This window comes from Grammomys surdaster, unplaced genomic scaffold (assembly GCF_004785775.1).
Source record: "Grammomys surdaster isolate TR1022 unplaced genomic scaffold, NIH_TR_1.0 231, whole genome shotgun sequence".
Classification (NCBI taxonomy): domain Eukaryota; kingdom Metazoa; phylum Chordata; class Mammalia; order Rodentia; family Muridae; genus Grammomys; species Grammomys surdaster.
This window is the reverse complement of record NW_021604676.1, coordinates 3051379-3064311: the sequence shown is the minus strand read 5'-3', so window position 1 is coordinate 3064311 and position 12933 is coordinate 3051379. Positions and strand designations below refer to the sequence as shown.

The window sequence follows — 12933 nt, the reverse complement described above, 5'->3', positions numbered from 1 at the left end:
TGCTTCTTTTCTGTATCCTTAAATTGCTTACATTATATGCAGTTGACTTAATAAGAACTATTCATGAATAGGGGACTTCATGGTCAAATTTCTTGGAAGACTGTTACATTCAGGAGGCAAAGCTTAGTGTTCTAGTTGAACGCCAAGGATGTATTACTTCCCATGTTATTTGGTTTGCAAGCTCTCATGGAAGCATAATATCCTGGGTTCACACACTGAGAACAATTGAATTTGAATATAATTAGGAAAGTTCACAGCTCAAAACAAATTGGTAAGGAAATGGTGTGACATCAGAAGCTGACTCTAATTGGCTGTGCTCTTAGGAAGCAAAAGCAGAAACTGAAAGCTATTCAGAAATTTCAGCTGGGATGTTGGTTGGTGTCAGTTCATCTGCCTTTCCCCCAGGTGACCAGCTCAAGTTGTCCAACATGCTAGTGTTTGTTTTCCTGGGTAAGTGAACTGTGCTGCTAGTTCTGAATGTGTTGCAAGATTAACTTTTTATAAACTGAATGCTGTAACATCTAGCCTAAGCTTATCGGGGTATGTAATAAGAAATGTCAATTATGTTACTAACTTGTACTTCGATATTATTTAGTGCTTTTGAGAAGTTTACATTTACCTGCAGTCACTTTTTTCATACTAGATAGAATAACAGAATGTGACTATTTCATGTCACTCCTGAATAACTTTGAGCTATTTATTAAGATCTATGCAGTTCCTAGATGTGCAGGAATATCTTGAAAATAGAACGGTCCTGTATAGACTTACAAGTTAAAGGATGGCAAAGTTTTAACTATCTGTTTAGCCTCAAAAGCAAATTATAAAAACTAGAGTCTTTATACACAGACTGACCCATCTAATTTTCAACCTTAATATTCAGGATCAGCTGAGTAGACCAAAGATGCTGAGCTCAAATTCTCTGCCTCTTGAGTAACATTCATGGCCCACAGGTAAAATGTGAGCTTAGCTCTCTTGTGTTGGGTTGTTATAAGAGATTGGTCCAAGTAATTTTCACTTAACAGGGAATCCACAAAAATCCACTTGGTAGATGTGTGACTGATGAAAGTTAATATTTTCTTCATGATATTTTAGAGTCTCTGTCTCAATTTCAGGATGAGGGATAATTGTGATCATATTGCATATTAATAAACAAAACCAGAATATTTTCTTTACTATTGGCTACAGTGGTTGATGAATGGGGCTGAATAAGAGGCAGGAAATAATGTAGGTTATTCCAAATTACATTTTTTAAAAAAAAAAGGAAAAACAAAATAAATCAAATCCAAGAAAATTAGCCAGGAAGTAAAAGATCTTTTGCACATTTTCAGTGTCTCTATGAAAATTCTTGTGTTGAGAGGTTTTGCTTCTTCTCATTCCTGTAATGTTTCCTTATTTTTTTTATTAGTTTCTAGTATTTATAGCTTCGTGATAAAGGTAAATCTAGTTTTCAATTTTTGCAGCAATATATCAGATTACACAAACGATATCACTTCCTCTTCAAGGTGTTCAGTGAAAAGGCTGTGGCCATTTGCTTTCATCTTTTCTAAACCAGGTTGCATGGAAAAAAAGGAAATTATTCCTAACATTATTAGGACTGAAAATCTCTGCATACTGCAAAGCTCTTGTTCAGCATTAAATAATTACACGTTATGACAAAGCCAATTCCTGTTGCCCAAAACCATAGGGAAAACGGTAACTTTACTAATGAGCTTTTACATCCTTAAGAGGATGACATAGTTTACAACATTCTTTATCTTCCTACTTTTAACATAAAGTTTATTTTTCACTTAACAACAGTAGAATTTTTGACAAATCTCACTTCAAATATTGAGCCATAAATTGTAGCCAGGAACAAGCAAGGCATAGTAAGGAAAGAGAAAGCTGTGTTTTGGATTCTTGTGGGTCCAATCGTTAAGATAGCTTCTTCAGTACATCAAGTACTTCAGTAAGTGTAGAGAATGGTATGACATTCAAATGGAATTTTTAACAAGAAGTAGAGAAGGAGAAAGGAAGTAAGGCACATGTAGGGAGAGATCACACGGGTCACCACTCTGTAGAGCTAGGGAGGGTGATGTGAGATTTCTAAGTGTTCACAGGATAACATGTGACTGCAATAATATCTCTGGAAAATCCGAGACAGGGATCATGAGTTTAAAACCAGTCTAAGGTAAATAATGAGCTTATTACTAGGTTATGCTATATATGGAAACATTGTGTTCAAAACAAATAAATCACCAAAAGATAAAGTAAAAATAGTCAATAAATGTCATTTCCTTATAAATCAAGCATGAACCAAGAATTCCTAATTTAGTCTTTGGAGCTCTGAATTAGTACAAGCCACCTTGTACTTTCATTGAAAAAAAAAATAACTGTCTTGAAATGTGCTTGCCAACTTGGAGTTCAGGAGATCCAAAATCTATTCTCAGCACCAACATGGTAGCTTACAATCACCTGTAATTCCAGTTCCAGTAGATGAAATTCCTCCTTCTGCCCTCTACAGGTACCAGGCTTGTACATGGGTACACATACATTCATGTAGGCAAAAGACTAACAAAGATAAAAATAAAATAAATTTAAAAAAAGAATTTTGAAAGAGAAAACTACCAATGAGCTAAACACATGGGCCTAGCTTCCCACTGTAGAAACTCAAGAAGTAGTACATATGGCCCAGTCAATTTTCTTGGATTCTTCTCAGAAAATGGGGTTTGGAAAGAGATAACACAATGATTAACTTAATGCCTTCCTGCTCTACATTGTCCCTGGTGATTCACAATTAACACCCTCTTTGGAAATAATAAAATGACATTGCTCAAACAAAGCTTGTAGTTCATATTCCTGACTAAATTGTGATTCTTAGACTTTTCTATTAATTGAATAAGCAAGTGTCTGTTTTGCATGTTTGAGAAGAGAAAATGACTAGATTGTAAAATAGACTCAATTTGGATTGCTTTTTTTTCTTGATTGTTTTCAGAAAACTCTGAAGATAACTTGTAAATATCTGTGTGGAGTATTAGTTATTTATGTAGATCTTATCTATTAAGAGCTATGTCTGATGTAAGTCAACATGTATTAGTTGTCTGCCCGTAGCATGCATTTATATGTTGAGAGTACAACCCTGAACGACCCCTGTAAACCTGGTCGGTAAACCTAGAGAACATAGTGTAGCAGGCAAGCCTATTGCACACACAGCACGGTGAGCAATTCTACACCCTAGGGATTTCTAAGCTCCTACGGAGACAAAAGAGGGATGTTTGCCCATTTTGGTTGTAGAGAAAACAAAGTGTGAAGTTAAGAGTTCCTTGAACCATTGATAATGATCATAGTCATTTAAATCCTAGAGGACAAGAAGTAGAGTGTTTACTGTAGACTAGAGAGTGGTCCACAAAGGGGCATAGAACTGTAAGACTTCTGGGTTGTATGTGATAAGGAGTATGAAAGCCATTTTCTATTGAGTCACAAAAGAGACAAAGCAAAGAAATGGCAGTGCTGAAAGTGCATTACGTAGATAGGGTGTAGTAAGGAACCACTCAGTCAAACAAACCAGAGGGCAAGCAACTGGATCGAAAAGGACATTCAATGACTCAAAGTGCAAAAGCACAAACTTCACAAGAATAGATACGGGAGAGTGAAGTTGAGGATGCATTAAAAAGTCCTTCATGAATTGTTTGGATACCTATATTAATGCTGTTGCTGCTGATAAGGTATGGTGGTTCAGTGTAGAGTAGAGGCACAGAGGTTCGCCTTAGAGTCGAGACGACTGGAACAAGGTTAAGTACATCTGCATCTGGAGTCTTATCTAGGGCATGCAGGAAGAGGAAATAGCTTTTTATCAGGCTTGGTGTTGAAACTATATTAAATTATATATTAGAGGATCCTTAGTCTAGATATTTTACATCAAGCCATGAGAGAAAGGGGATTCTCCATGAAGAGTGGAAAGAAAAAGATTGAGGAAGGTCGGAAGACAGAATTTAAACTGAGCACCAAAAGGGTGTCAGGGAGAGGCCCTCTCCTCCACGTCCTCTTCCCCCTGCCCCTGCTTGTATAAGGTGGTTAATCATCAAGAGACCTGGAAGAGACCATTTCCAGAGGAAGAGACAGACTCCAAACCAAAGAAATCATTAAAATAGCCAGAGGTTGACAGATGAGACAGTCTTAAAGAGTTGCATTTGATGTTAAGGAAGTGATTAAAGACATTTTTTAGAAAGTAATTTAGGGACGGAAGAGATGACTCAGGGGTGGAGTTCCTGCTGCTCTTCATGAGGGTGCAACCTGAGTTCCCAAGGCCTATTTGGGCAGTTTGCCATCAGGGGATCTGACTCCCACTTTGGGCCTCCATGGGCACCCACAAACATGTGCGTAAGTACACGTACACATAAATTAAAATGGATATCCTTTTAGAGGTTGTTTAGATGGAACAATAGTAATAACAATATTGTAAGTCGAGTAATGAATGGAAGGTGAGGAACAGAGCAGGCAAATAATAATTTTGTTTAAGAAATGTTTTTTGACTTTTGGGGGAGCAGTTTTGAGACAGGGTTTCTCTATGTAGCCCTGACTATCCTGGAACCTACTCTGCAGACCAGGCTGGCCTCCAACTCAGAGATCCACCTGCTTCTCCATCCCAAGTGCTAAGGCTGTAGATAGGTGCTACCACTGTCTGGCATTGTTGCTTGTCTAGCAACAAGCATGGATGTGTAAGTATTTCTTTGTTTATAGACCCAGGAATGGTAGGATTCCGTCTAGTTCCAGATGTGGGATGGTTTGTTTGTTTGTTTGTTTGTTTGTGAATTTTCCTTACTGATGCCACAAGCTGTAACATTGCAAACATGTTGTTTTCTTGTTATTGTTCTCACTGTTGTTCAAGCTGTGAGACTAAGCTCAGAAAATGAATCCTCTTCCCAAACAAATGATTGTGCATATTTAATGCAGCAGTGCTTGACTGATACAAATGGCTGTGAGCAGTCCTGGAGATCAGTGGAAGACACCTGCCTTGCTCCAGGTAAAAGCCCAGTGTTAAAAGTCCATCCAAATGATTCCATTTTCCCAAGATAGCAATGGGGTTTAATATTATCTTTAAAAAATCATACAAGCTACATTATTTTGACTTTAAATACCTCCACTTAATCTTGATACTCACTTGACTCATTGTCAGTAAACTTCGTTGCAACATTGTATTCTTAATTATTAATGGGCCCTTATATAGTGACATTGAGAGGAGCTTTCAGCAAACTTTCAAACTATTGTTTTTCTCTACAAATCCTACAGTTATATGACTACTTCTCAAAACATGACTAAAACATTACAAATAATGTATCGCTTTGATTATGTTAATTCATCCACGATGAAATAGAAAAAATATTTGTGATTAAAATTTTTTATTTGTACATTTATTTTTGTATACTATTTTCTATTCCTACTGTGTCACGGACAAATTAAAATATTTTAAAGACTTGTATAGTGCAGACGTTCGAAAAGAAGGTCGGGATTATCGCAAGGCTGTAGTAACTGCAAGAACATGTAAGAAGTGTGTAGACAGAGGGAGATGATAAAATAAAGACTCAGTTCCACCTCAGCCTGAGAGAGCAGACTTCTGGTCTGGGAGAAGGCATCCAAAGGCCCAGTCACTGAGCATTCTGGAGGGGGCAGAAGATTAGTGACACTGTGCAGAATCTGAGAGTTTTTGAGAATGAGAGTTGGAAAGGAGGAGGCCATGACTTAGCCATACCCAGAAACTACTTTTCCAGATAAAAAGTGCCAGGTGGGAGATAAATGGAATCGCCCTATTTTTCAACTTCTGAGCACAATTGATAGGGTTAGCTGCTCTCAGGATTCCATGAAATCTTGGGCCTGTTTTGTGTCCGCCATTTTTTGTTTGTTTTGTTGTTGGGGCATGGATAAGAGTGGTCTATGAAAGTCCAGTATTTGTCAAACAGCAACAAAAGTCATCTAAATATTTGAGTAGCTGAGTTAATATTGATGATAGTATTTTAGCATTCTCTAAAAGCCAACTCTGCAACAGACTGATAATATAAACATTCCCTTAGTTCTGATATGTCAAAGACTTTTTAAAAATTATATTCTACCATCATGATAAATTTAATTCTCTTTGTACTGTGATTATTATAATTAAACATTTCATGAATATTGTGCAAATTTTGTGAGAGATTAAAAAGGGGGAATGAAAATGTATTTCATGACATACTATTTCTTCACTCTACCTGTAAGTATTTGATAATATACTGTTAGTCCACTCACCTATCCCCCACAGAGGTGAAAGGCAGTGGCAATATTCTAATGATAGCAGGATCTCCATCATCAGGACTAGAGGGATTCTACAGGACACACCAGAGAGCTTCTCTTCTCTGCCCTGGAGAGAGAATAGAAATATTTACATCCGCAAGAGAATTACAATTATCTAATCCAGTGCTGATACATTTGCTCAGAACAAAATATTTTAAGAAGAGGTCAAATGTTAATTTAAAAATCCCTTATTTTTAATGCTGAAATGTGTATCTATAATTGTTAAGGCAACTTGAAATGTAGTGTTAAAATATTATACTTAATATGCCATGAATTAGAATTAATTCATTTATGTTAGTATATAAATTTGCGGTAAATTACAGTATTTAAGAAATTACTTGATAAGTAAAACAGAGAGAAATATCTGCAAATGTACAAATAAAATAATAATTCAATTGGGTGTTTTTAAAAATAAGAACTGAAAAAAATTTAGAGTAGAGGCAAGCTAATTTTCAACCAGAAAATGAAATATTGGTAAATATAAATTACTTTTTTATTCAACATCATTTATAAAATGTTTTCTAAATGTCAGGAGAACTTTAAATTTTCATAAAAATTTTAGAATAAAAGTACAATACAATAGCCTGTTATTACAGAAGAACAAACAAACCAGTTTGATAGGATAGCTTAGACTAGACTGCAACCAAGTCACCCTGTGTAAGACCAAGCTTTAATATTATTGAACAGCAGACATTGTCATTCTACTGTATGGGAACATCACGTAAGATGCAGAAAGGTTTGAAGCATTTTGGAAAACATTCTATGAGGAAAACACTAAAAATACTTACTTAGCTTTAAAAGGTCACTTCTAGAGGCCTTCACAGCTGACTTCCCGGTATTCTAGCTCGTGTACAACTTGCCCTCTTACATGATATTCCCTGAGCTATAGATGCAGGACCTGGGATACAGGTGTATCCAATGGGACTTGGGATCCCTTCTTGGGAGTGGAGAGATAACTTAGCCGTTAAGAGCACTGGCTGCTTTCCAGAAGACCCAGGTTGGATTCTCAACATCCACATGTCAGTTCACAGTTGTCTGTACCTCCAGTTTCAGGGTATCCGATGCCCTTTTCTGTGCTTCACCTAGGCAGGCATGTTGTGCACAGACATTCAGGGAGTAAAAACACTCATGTACATAAATAAAAAGAAGAAAACCTTAAAAGAGAGAGGGAGAGAGAGCTTTCATGATGAGGTTTGGTGGCTACTCTTATCTGTGGGTATAAGGATAAGATTTAGCATGTAATAGATCTATCAAAGTCATGGGAGAGGATTTTCTTTTAAGATCCATGGCTTCATTACTTGGAGAACTGGGCTAGATTTCTAGTACCAGGCTTGGTTTCTTTCCTGTTGAGTGGGTCTTCATTCCAATTAGAAAGCTACTGTTGACTGCACATTATAAATATCTTGCCGAAGTCTGACTACGAAATAGTCTCATAGAAATCTCTGTATAAATAGTATCTGATCAATGGCTAATAGTCTTAATGAGGAAGGGGGAGTCTCAGGGGATCACACCTCTGGTCAAGAAACTACAGGCAGCTGATAGGCTGCTGAGAGAGGAGAGTTAGCCTCTCCTAGGGATGAGGGGTCTAGTTGGTTGACCAAGTGACAGCCCTGAAAGCATATTCACACACAACAACAAAGACTCAACAGGTTGTATTTATATATCTGTGCAAACATGTACATATACATATATGTAACAATGCTAGATACATAGATAGATAGATAGATAGATAGATAGATAGATAGATAGATAGATATAGAGTAGATATATAGATATATGTAACAATAATTAGGGAAGAAGAGACTATTAATTTGGGAGGGATCACTGAAAGAGTAGGAGGAAGGGAACTTGAGTATAGTTTGAGGATAAAAGGAAAGAGGAAAATGATATTATTATATTTTAATTAAGATGCATAAAGATTTAAAAGAAGAAAAATGAGCCTGGGGTGGGTATATCGCTCCATAGTAGAGCATTGCCCTGCTATATAATTTGGCAAATTATATCCCTCTTGGGAAGGTTGAGGGAGGAAATGAATGAGCTGACTTAAGTGGTATGACCAAGCTTCTGATACTTCCTGTTTGGTATTTGTAGCTTTATTTTCTCCTTGATATTTGTAATTCCTAAGCACTGGAGGAATTCTTAGCAGTTATGTTATCAACTTCTGCCCTAGATCCATATGCTCTCATATTAAAACTCTCAATAGTAGATTAAGACTAAAGTTTGTAATCTATGTGTATTCAACAGATCTTAATGCATTCTGATTGACTCGGTGTTAGGGGGACAAAATATAGGAGCACTTTGGAGCTCTCTGAGTAAATTAAGGACCAAGGGACCTGGTACTTTGAGTATTGTCCCCATAACAAACTTAATATTTACATATTAAAATGAATCCCACAGCCAATAGTATTTTCATCTATGGTTAAAAATCTTGGAGAGAATGGTTACTTTTATGAAGAACATTTAGCAAAACAGGATAATCTCACTAAACTCATCGATTTCTTGGGCTGATGTATTATGAGTCCTGTAGGAAGAAGAAATAATTCATATCCAGATTAATATCTTGTGTTTTATGTGATTATGAAATCTAGGTGACTCCTGCAAGATAAATAACTCATTGCATTGTAAACAGAGTATCCAGTCTTTGGTAGAAAACAAATTCCAATTTAAAGAGTGTCTTTGCATGGATGACCTCTACTGTACAGTAAACAAACTTTTGGGAAAAAAGTGCACCAATAAGACAGGTAATATTTGTTGATCCAACTCTTTATTTCAAACCTAGACCCTCCTCAGTCAATATGCATTCATTTGTTGTACATTCGCTGTATTTAAATTGCTAATTTTTTAGTGATATATCTGAGTTCTAGGTGGATATTGGCATATTTTTATATTACTAATTCTGTTATCTGTCTAATGCTGGCTGTTAAAAATAAATTAAATGTACATTCTTCTCTAAACTTCAGAACAGGATAAAAAGAATTGATAATTTCTCTTGCTTCACTCACTGATTTAAACAGTATTGTATCTGCACAATTCACCGTGGTGTGTGTGTGTGTGTGTGTGTGTGTGTGTGTGTGTGTGTGTAAATTTGAATGTCAAATGTTATAGAATTGGCTTAGTTTCTGTGTCACGAGTGAGTTTTTGTAATTTATTTTCTACTTGATGTGTTAATATTAGAGTTTGTTTGATTACTTAGTTTCTATGTGACTCTATGACTTCTGTCTTTGGAGATCTCTGTAATATGCTGCTTTTAACATTTTCTGATTGTCTTTTTAAATGTCTTTAGGAGTTGTATTGATATTTTCTTTATCATTCATGTATTGACAATTTGTTTTCATGCACGTCTGTGTGCATATTTGTGGTGTGTGTGTGTTTGTGTGTGCGCACATGACAGCACATGTGCTATGCTTTCTCATAAATTGGCCTTCATTTTCAACTTCCTTTTTTCAATGAAAATGGCAACAAGTGCTCATCTGTGGATGAATTGCCTGTAAAAAAAAAAAACCCCTCTTTACATCAAAGCTCAGGGAACACTGAGGAAGAGAGAGGAGAAAGAATGTAAGTACAGGAGGATGGGAGGAAGAAGTGTGAAATGCTGTCCTCTGGACAAGACTGAGCTGATACTCAAGTCAATCCACACCAGCTATGGGTGCCTGCTCAATACCCATACAAGACAAAGCCATTCAACATCCTAGCATGGAAAGGAGAGAAGCTCATGAAGCCCCACCCCTAGCACAGGAGCTATTGGCATTTGTTGGTTAGTAAGGGAGAGAGAATTACCTTTGTTTAGAGATATTGGTGCTGGTAGTTTGTCCAGATTCTAGTGGATATTTCCATACCCATTTTCCAGATAGCATTAATCTGACTGCATGAGCTCTTACTCATATGAATAAGGAAGAGTATATGGAGTCTAGAGTAAGACACTCTGGTGGGTCTTAGGGGAAGTTAGAGAAACTTATAAAGGGTGGATATGACCAGAATATATTGTAAACATGTACCAAAAGTTCAATGAATAAATAAAATATAATATTTTATAACTAAAATAATAAAACATAATAATACAAAAATAAGAAAAAAATTGCCTTTGCACTCAGTTTAGGTCATTGACAGCATCATTCTTTTTTCACATTGAATAAATTTGTTTTTGACAACTTTTTTTCCAAGAGGGAAAAAGTAGGGCACAGCTGCAGTTAGGTCAAAGTGAAGCCAAACTCCAACAATGAAACTAACTCAGTGTCTGATGTCTGGGACTTATTTGTAATCTTGTGGCTTCCACAGAGCTTGAGAAGCCCCACATCTTTGCCTTTGGCATCCTTTTGGTGGGCATCCCATGATCTTAGCGTCTTTAATATGCTGGGATGTATGCTGTAACTGAGGCAGAATATCCACCAATAGACTCCTGACTTCACTATAGAGATTTGGACCCGGCTACTTGTTGGCAAACCTTAGCTTCTCTCCATGACCCCTTCAATCCTCAGACCTCCACTTCAACTAAGGCTGAACCTTAACAAATGGCTTCTGGGATTCTTGACAAGACTCCATCCTAGTCACATGATACCTAGCCTCAACTGCTCTCTATGACTGCTTCATGCCTTCAAAACAAATACAAAACAAAAACAAAACAAACATTCTGTAGTCTCTTACACGTACCAAGCTCAGCTGCCAACATGAGATAAAGCCTTTGCTCCCCTGAACTACAGCTTCTGTGCACTGGCCCTGAGGAAACACTTCACAGAAAGTTTCACCTGAGTGATGCTGGTCTCTTGTTGAAAACAGCTGATTTTTTCAGCCCCAGAAACCAGCATCCAACATTCTAGGAAAGCAGAGCTTCTCCTTCAGTAGTGCTGCTCTCTTGTTGATGCTGATTTATCAGCCCCAGCTGAACAAAACCACACATTCTTTTTTTTTTAATTTTTTATTGGATATTTTATTTACATTTCAGATGTAATCCCCTTCCCCCCACTCAGGAACCCCCTATGCCATCCCCTCTCCTCCTGCTTCTATGAGGATATTCCTCCACCCACTCTCCCACTCTCACCTCCCCACCCATGATTTCCCCCACGCTGGGGCATCCAGCCTTCACTGGACCAAGGACTTCCTCACCCACCTATGCCTGACATTGTCATCTTTCCCTACATATAAGCTGGAGCCATGGTCCCTCCCTGTGTGCTCTCAGGCTGGTGGTTTAGACCCTGGGAGCTCTGGTTGGTTGGTATTGTTGCTCTCCTCATGGGGCTGCAAACCCCTTCAGCTCCTTCAGTCTTCTCTCTATCTTCTCTAGTTGGGAACCCCATGATCAGCTCAATGGTTAGCTGTGAGCATCCACCTCTGTATATTTCAGGCTCTGGCAGACCTCTAAGGAGGACAGTTATATCAGGCTCTTGTCAGCATGTACTTCCTGACATCCACATCAGTGTCTTCCTTTGGTGACTGCACAAGGGATGGATACCCAGGTGAAGTAGTCTCTAGACGGCCCCTCCTTCAGTTTCTGTCTCACGCTTTGTCTCCATATTTGCTCCCATGCGTATTTTGCTACCCCTTCTAAGAAGGGCCAAAGCACCCACACTTTGGTCTTCCTTGTTCATGAGCTTCATGTGGTCTGTGAATTGTATTTTGGATATTGTCAGCTTTGGGGCTAATATCCAATTATCAGTGAATGCATATCATGTGTGTTCTTTTGCAATTGGGTTATCTCACTGAGGATGATATTTTCTAGGTCCATCCATATACCTAAGAATTTCTCGAATTCATTGTTTTTAATAGCTGAGTAATATTCCATTGTGTAAATGTACCACATTTTCTGTATCCATTCCTCTGTTGAAGGACATCTGGGTTCTTTCCAGCTTCTGGCTATTATAAATAAGGCTGCTATGAACATTCTTAACTCAAAATATAACACAAAAGGAGCCAATGTAATCTTTGAAGGATCACAAACTTCTATCTGAAACTTCACAAGCCACACTTCATTGTCTGTATTGTTCTCAGTAGTACATGGCAACCCCCAACAGAACAGGTCACTAAGCTCTGAGTGCTCAATGGCTTTTCCAGCCCCAAATTACAAAGGCTTCTGCAACAATCCCCCAAACACATGATAAGATCCATCACATCAACATCCTACTCTCTGGAAACAATTTCTCTCCTAGTTTGCTTTCTGCTGCTGTAATAAATGCAACAACCAAAACCAACTTGGGGAGAAAATGATTTATTTGGCTTATACTTTAGAGTCTATCACCAAAGAAAGCTCAAAGACGGAACATAAAGGCAGAAAACAACAAAGTCCATGGAGGAGTTAGGCTTACTGGCTTGCTTCCCATGGCTATCTCAACATGCTTTCTTGGACAACCCAGGATTATCTGCCTGAGGATGGCACCATTCACAGTAGGCTGATCCTTCCCTCATCAAAGATTATTGAAGAAAGTGTCCTGTTGAGGTTTGGTCTGTTGCTGTGTATTGTAATGCTGAATTTCCCGAAAGTCTAGGCCTATATGTGACTTCTCAAGTTTACAAGCTTTTGTAGAGCAAACTTTGTTCCTTCATCTAAAACTATTGGCTAAATAAAAGTGGCTACAGCCAATTACTGGAGGGATTAGAGGAAGGTAAGTTTGGAATAACCTTGTTGTGGGAGAAAGGGAGAAG

General features: G+C 37.7%; 1 protein-coding gene across 1 annotated transcript in view; it reads left to right on the top strand.

Moving 5' to 3' along the window:
* Positions 1 to 428: 428 nt before the first annotated feature.
* The window catches only part of Gfral (GDNF family receptor alpha like), a 48999-nt gene continuing 36494 nt past the window's right edge, over positions 429 to 12933 (top strand). Inside the window, exons 1-3 of the mRNA XM_028773547.1 lie at positions 429 to 450; positions 4865 to 4999; positions 8889 to 9041. Of these exons, the coding sequence (XP_028629380.1) occupies positions 429 to 450; positions 4865 to 4999; positions 8889 to 9041 (310 nt within the window). The remainder of the gene's footprint in view (positions 451 to 4864; positions 5000 to 8888; positions 9042 to 12933) is intronic.